We start from the raw sequence: 14,868 nt of genomic DNA on the forward strand, positions 1-14,868 counted from the left end.
GCTGGATGGTTTAGTGGACCTGTTACAACACACAGGGAGCCAGGTTCAAACACAGGGTTAAAACCCTAGTCCTCACCTGCAAAGTCAAGTGGTGAAGTAGTGCTGCAGGTGTCGCTTTCTCCTTCTCTGTCTTGAACCTGGGTCCTTGTGCATCATAACATGTGTGCTCAACCAGCTGTGCCACCTCCTGGCCCCCAACAATATCTTTTTTCTGGCTGGCCATGCGTGTATATACAGGCACACAGCAAAGTGGAAGCTAAAGGAATTTTCTGGGGCTCAGGCAGTGACACACCAAGTGAAGTGCACATAGTACAAAGCACAAAGATCCTGGTTCAAGCCCCCAGCTCCCCACCTGCAGTGGGGTTGCTTCACAAGTAGTGAAGCAAGTCTGCAGGTGTCTGTCTTTCTCTCCCCTTCTCTGTCTTCCCTCCCCTCTCAATTTCTCTTTGTCCTATCTTATAAGAAATGGGAAGGGCCAGGTGGTGGCACATTTGGCTAAATGCACACATTACAAAAGGACCCAAGTTCAAGCCCCTGGTCCCCACCTGCAGGGGAAAAGCTTCATGAGTGGTGAAGCAGGACTGTAGGTGTCTCTGTGTATCTCCCCTCTCTTTCACTTCCCCCTCAATGTCTCTGTCTCTATCCAAGAATAAATAAAAAAGAAAGGAAGGAAGGAAGGAAGGAAAATTGAAAAAAAAAAAAAAAGGCCTCCTGGAGCAGTGGATTCATAGTGCAGGCACTGAGTCCCAGCGATAACCCTGGAGGCAAAAAAGGGGGGAGTTTTCTACACCCCACCATATCCCACTCTTGTATTATCAGCATCTGGGGCCACACTTGTCCCAACTGGTGACCTCCACCAACACCTAGTGCTCACCCAGAGTTCACCATTTGAACTGGGGGGGGGGGGGGAAGGTGGGGGTCACGCTTAGTGGTGTCCATCCTGTGAACGGGGACTGACATGTACCTGCCATCACAGCGTCCAGCCGGGGAGCTTCTCACTGCCCTCATAGTCTCTGCTCTGCCCGTTGGAGTTTCAAAATGGCCTCCACCTTTAGCTCTCCCTTTGGTCTGCCCCACTGACCCCCTCCAGAACTGAAGCTTTGGGAGGAGAGAGGAGCCTGGATGCTGGTGGCTGGTCACTCACTCCCTTTATCTCTTCTCACCTGTGTTCCCTCCACTCTCCAAAATGACAACAGAGTGTACGGAGCGATGTGTTTAAGTAAAGCAAAGGGGCATTTGTGCCAGTCCTGTTGGGTTCTGCAGGGCAGGGGAGGCTCGTGGGCACAGACTAAGAGGCCTGCCAAGGGCAGTACCACTGTGGCCAGGAGTGAGCTTTTCTCCCCCATCCCAGGTAGGGATGAGCACCCTACAAGCACAATGGCTCTGCAGTATCAGAAACAGCTGTGGGAGGGGAGGGGAAGGTTCTGAGCCCGAGCATGATGATGATGTGACAGGCCAGACTGTGCCTGGAGAGGAATTCCAAGAGCCTATGGACTGTGCACAAAGCTCCCACCTCATCAAGCCAAGCTTCCCACTCACCTTCCAGCACCATCTTGCAAAGGGCAGTGCCAAGAGCAAAGAACCTCAGAGACTGAGCACGGGCTCCAAAGACACCAAGTCACTGGGAAGTGCTGTCTGCAAGGAAGAGGCCAAGGACCACCACCATAGCTCACCTGGATAGTGCCCGTACTTTGCCACACGCAGAACTGATCCAAGCCTGGTGCCCACTGCACTGGAGGAAGCTTTACTGCCATGGTATCTTTCCCTCTCTCCCTCTGCCTCTATGCCTCTTTCTATCTGAAAAAGGAAAAAAAAAAGTTAACTTGGAGCAGTGAAGCCCCAGTGGTGATTAAAAAAATTAGAAACATAAATGGAGGGAAGAGGCCAAGATGACATGAAATAACATGTTGAAGAGGGTCGTTAAGGACACTCTCCTCTCTCTTCTTGAAAATTCTCCTCAAGATAAAAATCAGTGTTGACTGCAAACTTAATATTAAACCCTCAGTGGTGCAAAATTCAGGAAACAAGTGGTTAGACATGCAAATCTACTTCATCTGTTCCTTTATCCCCTTGTGGTCAGTTTTGATGTCCAAATGAGTGCTGTGTAATCTCTGAAGCATTTTGCCATCATTACCGTGGTTGTAAGCAGGAGACATGGAGAAGAAACTGTAGCCAGAAATAGTTGAGAGAAGATGCCCACTGTCGCCAGCAAAAGCTGTCTTCTAAAAGTGTTCTCCACATGTCTTTTTAAAAAAACACTTCACCATTTAATCATTGTATTTCTTTTCTTTGTTGTTTTTGTTTTTTTCACTGGGATTATTGGTGGAACTCTATGCCTATATGATTTCACTGCTCCCGGTGCATTCATAGTCATTCTCTCTCTCTCTCTCTCTCTCTCTCTCTCTCTCTCTCTCTCATACACACACACACACACACACACACACACACACACACTTTTGTGTTTATAAACAGTGAGAGAGAGAGAGGAGAGATACCACAGCACCGTTCCATCACTTGTGAAGCCATCCCCACATGGTGGATGGGGCCTTGGACCTAAGTCCTGCATGGCCAGGTGTGTGCTCTGCTGGTGAGCTATACCCCAGCTCCAGAACAAATGTTTTTCTGAGACAACAAACTCTTGTGCCCAGACAAGAAGAAAGTCGGCTAGGAAAAAAAAAAGCCAGTTAGGTTGGAAGATACTCATTTCTCAGTGGGGAGCTGGTCCACACAAAAGCAGGTGGCAGTGGGGACTTGCCTCAGTGGGGAGGCTCAGGACCTACATGCTCAAGGTCGGACTTAAATCCCCCAACAGTTCATATGCTGGAGTGACCTTGCTCTCTCCTATAAAATAAATAAATCTCTGAAAATCAGAAATAAGATGTGGGGTCTCAAAAGAGTGAATTGTGAGTTTCTGTCTAGCATAGCAAATCCTCTAGGACAATGGGATAGGGACACACTTAGACTAGCTGGAACAAAGAAAACAACATCAGTGACCTTCAGGTTATCAAAAGGGAGGCCAAGTGACTGCGAAAGTATGAAAGCTGACTCTGAAGACCGCTGAGAAGGGTGGACCGGAGGATGAGGTGATCTCTATGGCAAAAGACCAGAGCCAGAAGAAAGGACTGTGAAGACAAACAAAGAAGGTGTGTTCCACCAGGGGCCCTGCTAATGATTTAGATCTGATTCTCTTCCCTGGCTTCACATAGATACCTGGAAGGTGTTTAAAAATGAGACCTACTGCCCCCACCACCACCTAGGGGTGGTGGAATTTATGGAGGCAGATGAAACATTAGGAGCAGGTGGAAGATCCCAACAGTGCAAGCCAACTGTTACATATATCCATTCAAACCAAGGACACGGGTGGAAAGAGAACTGAGGAGCAGATCCAAAGTAATTCCAGTATTTACAGCAGTTGAAGAAATGCAAAAGAGGTGGAGATGAAGGGGCCAGGGCTCTGGTGAAAATTCCTGGGAGGAGGCACTAGAGAAACAGGAACAGGGTCAATGCAACACTCGGTGCGGTCAGCCCTATCTAGCGTGCTGTACGAGTTAACACTATAGAGGATAGGTAAGATGTGGACTGAAGAGTGACAGCTAACTGGGGGGGGCAGGGTGGCTGTACCATAGACTTTCTACACTGTCACCCCACTGGGGACAGCGGAACAATCTCAGCACCTCTCCTCAGTGGTTGGGCAGTGTGTTCAACTGGGTGTGAGCACGCCGTCTTGGCGTAAAGACTTCAGAAGGGAAGACGTGTCTGAGAAGATGCAGCGACTCATCCAATATGATGGACCAGGCAGCAAAAGAAAGGCATGATTAGCAGTAAGGGAATGGGAGAGGACAGAAAGAAAGCTCTTTATTATAGAGCGAAGACTCTTAACAGGAACCCTAGAGTCAACTGAAACTGTTACAGGAACTGTAGATTATCAAGCAGAATGAAGCAGTTCCGGAGGAGGTTGGATCTGCAGAGAGAACTCACTCACTTACTCACTTTTTTATTCTGAAAGCAGAGCATAGTGGAGGACAAAGAGAGTGGAGATGGACATGGAGACGCACCCTGTTTGCTCATAAAGGGAAAGAAAAGGAATATGGCAATTATTGGAAGAGCCCTAATGATGAGGGGATGACTTGCTTTAGTTTTGAAAGCTGGAAGATATTTGTATTTTGTGATTTATGACTCCCTGGTGGCTATGGGAGAACTTCCATCTATAGTTAAGGCAAAGGCAGCATGAAGCACTGAGTGGAAAAGTCAGCGTCGGCTTTCTTTACTGTTTGTGTTTCGTTAACATCACTCACAGATTTTGAAGTTGGGGTTCAGCTTATTTTGAGGACATGCTGTCTCTCCCAATGTAGCCACTTCAGATAATCACTTCTTTGAAAGAAATTGGCCCCCCCAAACCTGTAATCCCATGAACATATACTTCAGACTTAATGTTGTTGAATTTTCATTGCATGAGTTGTTGCTATATTGGTTTTTCTTCCCTGTCTCTCTTTCTAAAGCTCATAAAAAGTCAATAAGCACATTTTATGGTTTCCTCTATTATTTCCTTAGGTGTTCTCAAAAGCAAATGTGTTCAAGGTTGCAGACCATTTACATTGTAAAGCATGGTTTTCATCTGCTCACAAATTTTGGAAAATTATTCACTTTGAGCATATATTTTCCATGCTTTTGACTCATCCCAGGGGTAAATTTTTTGGAAAGCTTTAGTAACATGTGTTCAGTGATTTCTGATGATGAAAAGGTGGGAGAAAAAAAGATGAGTTTTTTTTTTTTATTGTGGTAGGAAGAGTATAGTACAGAATTTACCATCTTAACCATTTTAAGGGGACAGACAGCTTAGTCATGAGGAACAGACTCCTAGACCTTAATCCTCTTGCAAACGGAAACTCAGTGCCCACTAAACAAGTCTTTCCCTCCCCAAGCTCCTGCAATTGGTGTTTTACTTCCTGCTTCTAACTGTCTGTCTAATGAGATACTTTGTGTAGGTTGAGTCACAAAAGTACTGTCTTTTGTGACTGCTTTTGTGACTACTTTATTAACATCATGTTCTCAAGTTTCATGTTGCAGCATGTGACAGGATCTCCTTTTGAAGACTGAACACTATTCCAGATATCTTTTTTACATTTATTTATTTATTTTACTGCCACCAGGGTTATCACTGGGCTTGGTGCCTGCACATGGAATCCACCATTCCTTATGGCCATTTTCCACTCCCACCCCCACTTTTTTTTTTGTCTGATAGGACAGAGAGAAATTGAATGGGGACGGAGAGGTGGAGAGGGAGAAAGAAAGACAAACACCTGCAAACCTGCTTCCGCACTTGAGAAGCATCTTTGGAGCAAGTGGGAAGCCAGGGGGCTCGAACCTGGCTTTTTGAGCATGATAATATATGTATTCAACTGGGTGCACCACTGCCTGAACCACTTAATAGGAAAAAAGTAAACTGAGAGAGGAGGAGATAGGAAGCATGAGGAAGCGACATCTGCTTCACCATTCATGAAGACCCCCAGGCAGGTGGAGACTGGGGGCTTGCACTCTAGTTCTTGAGAATGGTAACATGTGCACTCAACTGGGCCTGTCACTTCCTCGCCCCTAATACAGATATCTTTTCAGTCATTAGACGACCTTCAGCTTGTTTCCACCCCCAGGACGTTGTAAATAATGTCGGAGAACTGATGTAACAGCCCCCTCGTTTAATGAAGGAAACTTCAGGTGTCTTTCATTCTCTCTTTGCCTCTCTAGCTCTCTGTCCCTGTCTAATGATTACAACAACAATACTAGTAGTAGTAATAATGATATCGCAGGGAGCATCACTGTACAGACACTTCTTTGTGATCCTTTTGTTTGACTTACCTCGTGGAAATTGAAGTTAAGGTGTCCACATTTGTGCGTTTGCCCACTTCTGCTTTGATGTGGAGGAGCAGTATCTGTACGTTACATCTAGATGCCCAGTGACAGACACTTTAAAAAATGTGCACAGTTAGCCGGAAGGTAGAAGAATTCAAGACTCTTTAGTTATTTCTTTTTCAGGCAGTCTTACATTTAAACTTCAGGAAAGGAAGGAGCTATATAAATATTCACACCTCTTTGCTGATTCTAGCAGTTAACGTGTTTTCATTGAGTGAATTCTTTGTAGACTACATTTTTACTTGGTATTATTATTGATAGTTTTTGTTGTGGTCAATAGGGGCTCACTGCTCTAGGATAACTTTTTCAGATAGAGAAGAGAGGAGGAGAGAAGGGAGAAAAAGGGAGAGAGAGAGAGAGAGGAAGAGAAGGAAAGAAAAGACACCTTAACACCAAAGCTTCCCTGTGGTAGGGGCCAGACTCGAACCTGGCTGGGTTGCATGCATAACTAAGCAGGAATCCTCTCAGGTAAGCTATCTTGCTGACTTTTTTTTTTTAACACATACTTTATCTGTAACAAGAGTATACTGGTCCCATTATGAGCCAGCTCATATGTGCTTCTTATGTTGACTCCTGCCCTCATCTCTGTTCTTACTTGCAAGCAATCTCCATGTTTTCTTTTGTAATCGGGCGTATAATAAGCGTTCTAACCCACGAAGGAAAGGCTGTCAGCGAGATTGTACATCTTGCCTGCAGAACTGGTTCTCTTCTTGCTGCCTTTCTTGACACTACATTACAAGCCAGTGGCGAGACAGAAACCTGCGATTGAAATTAAATTGCCTCAGAAAGCCCGGAGCTGTGATTGAGTACTGAAGATCAAACCTACTGTACTAGCATGTAGACATACTCCTACTGAAAAGCAAAACATTTTTATCACCAGTCGCATGTTTCCTGAACTGTAAGATAAAGTGTCACGTTATAATACAAGGTGAAAGAATTCTCAACCTGTTCAAGAATTTCCTTCTCCAGTGACTGAATACAATTCTTTTCATGGTCACTAAGTGATTTCATAACTGGCTTAAAAGGAACAACCATTTAGAAATCCCAATGAACAATTTTTAGATTTTGTCACAGTTTTCATGTTAAACGCAGTGTTTTCAAAATAGAAGGATATATCCAGTTTTGGCTTACTTGTTCTTTCTTCACACTGAGTTGCTTTTTTCACTTAAGTTTCATTTTTTGTGGGCAATATGACACTTGTTTTCTTTAATAGTTATAGACTCTTTGAGTGTAAAATGTTGAAAAAGCTCTCTGCAATGAAATGGAAGCGAACTCTTGATAGATCAATATGCTTGATGCTTGAAAAAAAATACGAGAGTATGGATGGACCTGTCAATGCCCACGTTCAACGGGGAAGCAATTACCGAAGCCAGACCTCCCGCCCTCTACACCCCATAATGACCCTGGGTCCACACTCCCAGAAGGATAAAGAATAGGGAAGCTATCAGGGGAGGGGATGGGATATGGAGTTCTAGTGGTGGGAACTGTACTCCTTTTATCCTATAATCTTGGCAGTGTTTCCATTTTATAAATAAATAAATAAGAACGAAAATACAATAAATAAAAGAAACAATAGAAAAAAATACACTGAGCAAAAAGAAGTCAGCTACTAATGTGTCTGGAAGTTTAGAGATGGAATTTATCATGAGTTACAGAAAGCAGATTAGTGATTGCCAAGGACCAGATGTAAGAGAAGCAACTGGGCTGTGAGGCACCCGTAGAGCACACACGTTACCAAGCACAAGGACTTGGACTTTAGCCTCTGGTCCCACCTATGGGGGCAGGGGTGGGGGAGAACTTTGCAAATAGTGAAGCAGTGCTGCAGGTGTCTCTCTCTCTTTTTGTCTTTATCTTCCCTTCCCCTCCCACTTTCTTTCTGGCATATCAAATGAAGAAGAAAGGGGGGTGGCTACCAGAAGCATTAGATTCACCCTGCTGGCACTGAGCCACAGTGATAATCTGGTTAGCAAGAGAGAGAGAGAGAGAGGAGAGGGAGAGGAGGAGATGGTGAGGGAGAGAGAGTGGCAAAAGGGCATGAAGGAATGTTTTAAGAATGTTACAGTCTTGCTTAGCCACTCATCTATTGTTGGACACCTGGGTTGCTTCCAGGTTTTGGCTATTACAAATTGTGCTGCCAAGAACGTATGTGTACACAGATCTTTTTGGATGAGTGTGTTGGGTTTTTTAGGATATATTCCCAGGAGAGGAATTACAGGATCATAAGGTAGGTCCATTTCTAGCCTTCTGAGAGGTCTCCAGACTGTTCTCCATAGAGGTTGGACCAATTTACATTCCCACCAGCAGTGTAGGAGGGTTCCTTTGACCCCACAACCTCTCCAGCATTTGCTGCTGTTACCTTTTCTGATGTATTGACATTCTCACAGGAGTGAAGTGGTATTTCATTGTTGTCTTTATTTGCATTTCTCTGACTATAAGAGACTTGGAGCATTTTTTCATGTGTTTCTCGGCCTTTTGGATCTCTTCTGTGGTGAATATTCTGTCCATGTCCTCCCCCCGTTTTTGGATGGGGTTATTTGTTGTCTTGTTGAGTTTGGCAAGCTCTTTATATATGTTGGTTATTAAAGTTGTGGTATATATACACAATGGGATACTACTCAGCTGTAAAAAAATGGTGACTGTTTTCAGCCGATCTTGGGTGGACCTTGATAAATTCATGTTAAGTGAAATAAATCAGAAACAGAAGGATGAATATGCAATTACCTCACTCTCAGGCAGAAGTTGAAAAACAAGATCAGAAAAGAAAACACAAATAGAACCTGAAATGGAAACGGCGTATCGCACCAAAGTAAAAGACTCTGGGGTGGGTGGGTGGGGAGAATACAGGTCCAAGAAGGATGACAGAGGACCTAGTGGGGGTTGTATTGTTATATGAGAAACTGGGGAATGTTATGCATGTACAAACTATTGTATTTACTGTTGAATGTAAAACATTAATTCCCCAGTGAAGCAATAAAAAAAAAAGAATGTTAGAGTCTGTAATTTGATTATAATGGTGGTTACACAGGTGTACATAAGCTGTCAAAAATGATAGAACCTAAATCAGGTGTATTTTCAATGTAAATTTTACCTTAGTAGTGTTTATTAAATGAACAAAACTTAAAATCACATAGGCAATTATCAGAAGGAGGCAGAAAGACAGAGAGAGGAAGCAAAGCAGAGAAAAGCAGCAAAGACACAAGGTCCCAGCTGGATCTCCTGCACTTCCGGTGAACTTCAGTGGTATTCACACCTAATATCTTGGTGCCACCACTCGCCCTGGTTTGTTTTTCTCTCATGCTGGAAATTGCCCCTTTCCCTGTTACTTGAAATGACTTCTTCCTTCACTTTATTAAGAACTAACTACCTTTCTGTGTTCTCTTTCAAGTTCCGTTTTGACTGCTCCTGCCCTCCTGTAACAATGCTTGGAGCATTACCACTGACATAAAATGATGATAGATGAATGCTATTTTTGGTAGCTTGGTTTTTACACAAATAGTAATGAAGATGCATAGTAATTTATGCTATCATATTGCTCAGTTACTCTCTTAACAAGAGTTGCTTTTATTTACAAGTATATTAGAAGCTAGTTGAGGTGAAATAAGACGTATATTTTTAACGGCTTTAATTTTTTTTCAATTGTATTATTGTATAGAGCCAGAGAAAAATCAAGAGGGGGGTGGTGGGTGGTGGCGCACCGGGTTAAGCACACATAGTACAAAGTACAGGACCCAGGTTGGAGCCCCCTGGCTCCTCACCTGCAGGGGAAGCTTCACAAGCAGTGAAGCAGGTCTGCAGGTGTTTTTCTCTCTGTGTTCTCTCTCTCTCCCACTCCTCTCTCAATTTCTCTCTCTCCTATCCAGTAAAGTGGGGAAAATAAATGGTGGTCAGGAGCAATGGATTCATAGTGCCAGCACCAAGTCCCAGCAATAACCCTGGAGGGGGGGGGGTGGGGAGGCAGAGGGAGAGAGGCATACCTACAGCACTTCTACCGCCTGTGAAGCTTCTTCCCTGAAGGTGGGGACCTGGGGCTTGAACCCTTATGTATTGCAACATGTACAGTCGCCGAGGGAAGATTTCTTCTATTTATATTCTCCATAGCTTCCTTCTTCACAGTTTGTACAATGACCAGGGAAGTACTTCAAAATAAGACTTTAACCCTCCATCTCCTCTCCTACAATCCTAGATACTGTCTATTACTTGGAACATTGGAGTATTAATATGATTGCTTCCTCTCCTCGATTCTTCTTCCTCTGTTCTCTGCACACAGCCTGACCAAAACCTTTTAAGAGTAAATCACATCCTTGCCCTTCATCCCTTGAGATGCTTCTGTGACTGCCCACTGCACTTTGAACAAAATCTGATTCCTGCCAACCTGGATGCCACTTCTTTGCCTACCTTTTGCCCTGCTCACAGTGCTTCACCAGCCCAGCCCTTTCCTAGTCCAGTGTCCTGGTAGTTTCTGTTTCTTCTGGAATCATTTCCTTCCAACTCTTGCTGTGGTTTCCCGTCCTTCACAGTTCAGTTGAAATCCCAGACCATCTAGGTGTCTCTAAAAGAAAACCCACACTGACTTCCCTCCAAAAAAGTATATATATATATTTTTTCTGTCACAGACTTGTATTTTTCTTTCCAGGGACACACTTGAAATCTGCACTGTATTTTTATAGTCCGTTTTGTGTATCTCTTCCTATCAGTTAACAACACCAAGGAGGGCAAAGATCTATTGTCTTGCTTGACACTGTATCCACCCCCAGTGCTTGGCTAGCAGAGCTGTTTTACTGCAGGCACCCAATGAGTGACCCTTGAGTGAATGAACCAAGACCAAATACAGTGGGCAAGTAATAAATACTCAGTGTTTCTTCTTGGTCTCCTGAAGTTTGGTTTTTTTAACTTTCTTTTCACAGGTACTTCAGTTGTGACTGTAAATGCTTCTGCCCCTGACTCAGTTTTGGACAACATCCAATATTTCATTTTCAGTGGAAATGAAGATGGAGTTTTTTCCCTGTGCTCCTCCTCAGGTAATCCTCCCCTTGGTCTATAGTTGCTTTGTTTTCCTGATCCGTGCTGTGCTGTTAGTAAGAGATGCTCCCAAAATACAAGAAACCAACAAAACCTGAGAAATGTGGCAGTTGGAAATTTCTAGGGTTAAATAGTCAAGAGATAATTTAAAATAAATAAAAAACGGGGCTGGGTGGCAGCACAGTGGGTTAAGCACACATGGCACGAAGCACAAGGATAAGCATAAGCGGGGGGGGGTCACTTCACAAGCAGTGAAGCAGGTCTGCAGTGTCTGTCTTTTCTTTCTCCCCTTCTGTCTTTCCCTCCTCTCTTGATTTCTCTCTGTCCTATCTGGCAACAATAAAAACAACAACAAGGGCAATAAAATGGGAAAAATTACCTCTAGGACCAGTGGATTCATAGTGTAGGCACCAAGCCCCAGCAGTAACCCTGGAGGCAAAAGAAAAAAAAGAAAGAAAGAAAGAAAAAGAAAAAAATAAACAGTTTTATGACAGCTGACAAGAAAATGTGGGAAATGGAGAACCATGAACTCATGAACGTAGTTTGCATGCATTTACTGAGAACTTGGATTTTTACATTTCTGGTCTCTAGACTACCCTTTGAATTTTTGAAGATACACTGATTTTACTCAAAAGCTGCCCACTTACTTGGTAGGGTTGGAGATAAGAGTAGGGAGGTTACTGGTAGGGTTGGCCGTAAACACACATGCCTTGCCGTAGGGAATTTTCATCAGAGATCCTCCTAATTGGCCAGTGAATGTCAACAATGCAACAAGGAACGGACAGCTGGAAGGGTTTCTATGTAGTGGTACAGAACTTGCTTCCAAATCCAGCATGTCTTGAATTTAGCTTTAATAAGACCATTATTGCGTTTTAAACTAATACGAATTGATTATTTGAAACATACTTTTTTTGACCAACAACTATGTGGTAGATACATATCTACAGCTTCATTGTCAGACCTCAGGAAGAATGTCTTTAATAATGACTCTTGCCACAAGACTGTATTATTTGATCCTTCTGTCCAGGGTCATATCTACAGGACTTTGCTCAGTACCCTTTCTGAGGTCACCTGCTAGAATTTGTCTTTACCCTATCTTCTGGGCTTGGCTAGAGGGTGGCTAAGGAAAGCCCATTGGCAGGAGAGCCATGGATGTGCATCACCAAGTCTTATGTTTCTAGAAGTGCAGGTCACATGTCTCTAAGAGCTCTTGGGAAAGAACTGAGATTAGGCTACAAAGAAAGAAGGAGAAATGACCTAGTTTACATATTTTCCCAGACTACCTTTCAGAGCCCCATCCCACTAGGGAAAGAGACAGACTGGGAGTATAGATCGACCTGTCAACGCCCATGTTCAGTGGAGAAGCAATTACAGAAGCCAGACCTTCCACCTTCTGCACCCCACAATGATCCTGGGTCCATACTCCCAGAGGGATAAAGAATAGGGAAGCTATCAGGGGAGGGATGGGATACGGAGCTCTGGTGGTGGGCATTGTTCCCCTCTGATCTTGTCAGTGTCTCCATTGTCTAAATAAATAAATTTTAAAAAAATTTAAAAGAAGAGCTGAGATTAGGCTATATAGAAAGAAGGAAAAATGACCTAGTTTGCATATTTTCCCAAACTACCCTTCTTTTTTTTTTATTTCTTTATTGGGGGATTAATGTTTTACATTCAACTGTAAATACAATAGTTTGTACATGTGTAACATTTCTCAATTTTCCACATAACAGTACAACCCCCACTAGGTCCTCTGCCAGACTACCCTTCTGACATGGCTCAGGATTGGCCTTTTACAAACATTTATTCACATATTCATTCATTCATTCAATCACTTGGAAGAGCGAGCCAGAGCACTACTCGGGAATATGTGTCACCAGGAATCAAACTCAGGCCCTTATACTTGAGAGTCTTAGGCTTTATCCACTGTTCTACCTCATGGACCAAAGATCTTATCTGTGTTTCTCTTATTTTTATTTATTTATTTTTAATAAATAGAGAAATTAAGAGGGAAGGGAGAGGTAGAGAGAGAGGATTGGGCAGTGGTGCATCAGGTTAAGCACACATAGTGTGAAGTGCAAGGAGCCATGCAAGGATCCTTGTTCGAACCCCGGCTCCCACCTGCAGGGGGTCACTTCACAAGTGGTGAAGCAGGTCTGCAGGTTTCTATCTTTCACTTTCTCAATCTCCCCTTCCCTCTCAATTTCTCTCTGTCCTATTCGATAAAATGAGAACAAAAAAAAAAAAAAAGGAAGAAAGAGGTCTCCAGGAGCAGTGGATTTGTAGTGCAGGTACCAAGCCCCAGTGAAAACCCTAGAGGCAAAAAAAAAAAAAAGGAAAGAGAGAGAGAGAGGGCAAAAGAAATCTGTAGCACTGCTTCAGTGATCATAAAGATTCCCCCCCGGAGCTGGGTGGTGGCGTACCTGGTTGAGCACATGTATTACAATGTACAAGGACCTGGGTTCTAGCCCCTGGTCCCCACCTGCAGGGGGAAAGCTTTACGAGTGGTGAAGCAGGGCTGCAGGTGTCTCTCTGTCTCTCTCCCTCTCTATTACCCCCTCCCTCTTGATTTCTGGCTATCTATCCAATAAATAAAGATAATAATAAATTTAAAAATTTTTTTAAAAGACTTCCCCCCTGCAGGTGGGGAAGGGACTGGGGGCTGAACGTGGGTTCTTGTGCATTGTAACTTACATGCTTTACCAGGCATGCCACACCTCTTAGCTCCTGGCCTTATCATTTAAGAGTCTCTGAGGGAGTCGGGCTGTAGCGCAGCGGGTTAAGCGCAGGTGGCGCAAAGCATAAGGACCAGCATAAGGATCCCGGTCGAGCCCCGGCTCCCCACCTGCAGGGGAGTCGCTTCACAGGCGGTGAAGCAGGTCTGCAGGTGTCTTTCTCTCCTCCTCTCTGTCTTCCCCTCCTCTCTCCATTTCTCTCTGTCCTATCCAACAACAACAACAATAATAACTACAACAATAAAACAACAAGGGCAACAAAAGGGAATAAATAAACAACAAATATTTAAAAAAAAAAAAAAAAAGAGTCTCTGAAATGTAGACCAAGTGCTGGAGAAGTAGGATAATGGCTATGCAAACAGTTTTCATCCTGGGGCACTGAACTCTCAGGTTCAAGTCCCAGCACCACCATAAACCTAAATTAAACAGTGTTTTGCTAAATAAATAAAACACAGGTTAAAGTCTTCCTGTGGGTAGTCCAGACAGGTCATTTCCAGAAAACTCTCCACTTTTCAATTAAGTAATCCTCCATGCTGACAGGCATTTCAAAGAATCTCATTGTGAAAAAGTCACAAGATGATAGGTTAAGACTAGATAACAGTGAAGTAAAAAGCCAGGAACTCTCCAGAGATAAGAGGACCAGTTTTTGCCTGTTTTTCTGCCGTGTTGTTTATGTTTACTTTCTGAAGTTTAAGGATTTAAAAAACATTTTATTAATACTCATTGTGTCTTTTTGTTGCAGATAATTTTGTATGTATGAGTTTTTCATTCTCAATAGCTTGTTTTATTTATAATGAGTTAGAATTAATTGACATTTTACTTTCAAGATGTGCCTTTTTATTTATTTATATTTATTTACTATATTATTTTCCTTTTTGTTGCCCTTTTTATTGTTGTTGTAGTTATTATTGATGTTGTCATTGTTAGATAGGACAGAGAGAAATGGAGAGAGGAGGGGAAGACAGAGAGGGAGAGAGACAGATAGACACCTGCAATCCTGCTTCACCGCCTGTGAATTGACTCCCCTGCAGGTGGGGAGCTGAGGACTCGAACTGGGATCCTTAAGCCGGTCCTTGTGCTTCGCGCCATGTGTGCTTAACCCGCTGCACTTCTGCCCGACTCCCAAGATATGCCTTTTTAATAATCTGTTTAAGTAGTCATTCCCTAGGGGGCCGGACATGCCACACTGGGTTAAACACACATAGAACTG

The 14,868-nt window shown here is 43.4% G+C and overlaps 1 protein-coding gene across 1 annotated transcript in view; it reads left to right on the top strand.

Moving 5' to 3' along the window:
• Nucleotides 1-14,868, top strand: part of DCHS2 (dachsous cadherin-related 2) — a 256,998-nt gene that overhangs the window by 205,169 nt on the left and 36,961 nt on the right. Inside the window, exon 14 of the mRNA XM_060178924.1 lies at nt 10,812-10,925. Within this exon, the coding sequence (XP_060034907.1) occupies nt 10,812-10,925 (114 nt within the window). The remainder of the gene's footprint in view (nt 1-10,811; nt 10,926-14,868) is intronic.

This window comes from Erinaceus europaeus, chromosome 19 (genome assembly GCF_950295315.1).
Source record: "Erinaceus europaeus chromosome 19, mEriEur2.1, whole genome shotgun sequence".
NCBI classification, from domain to species: Eukaryota; Metazoa; Chordata; class Mammalia; order Eulipotyphla; family Erinaceidae; genus Erinaceus; species Erinaceus europaeus.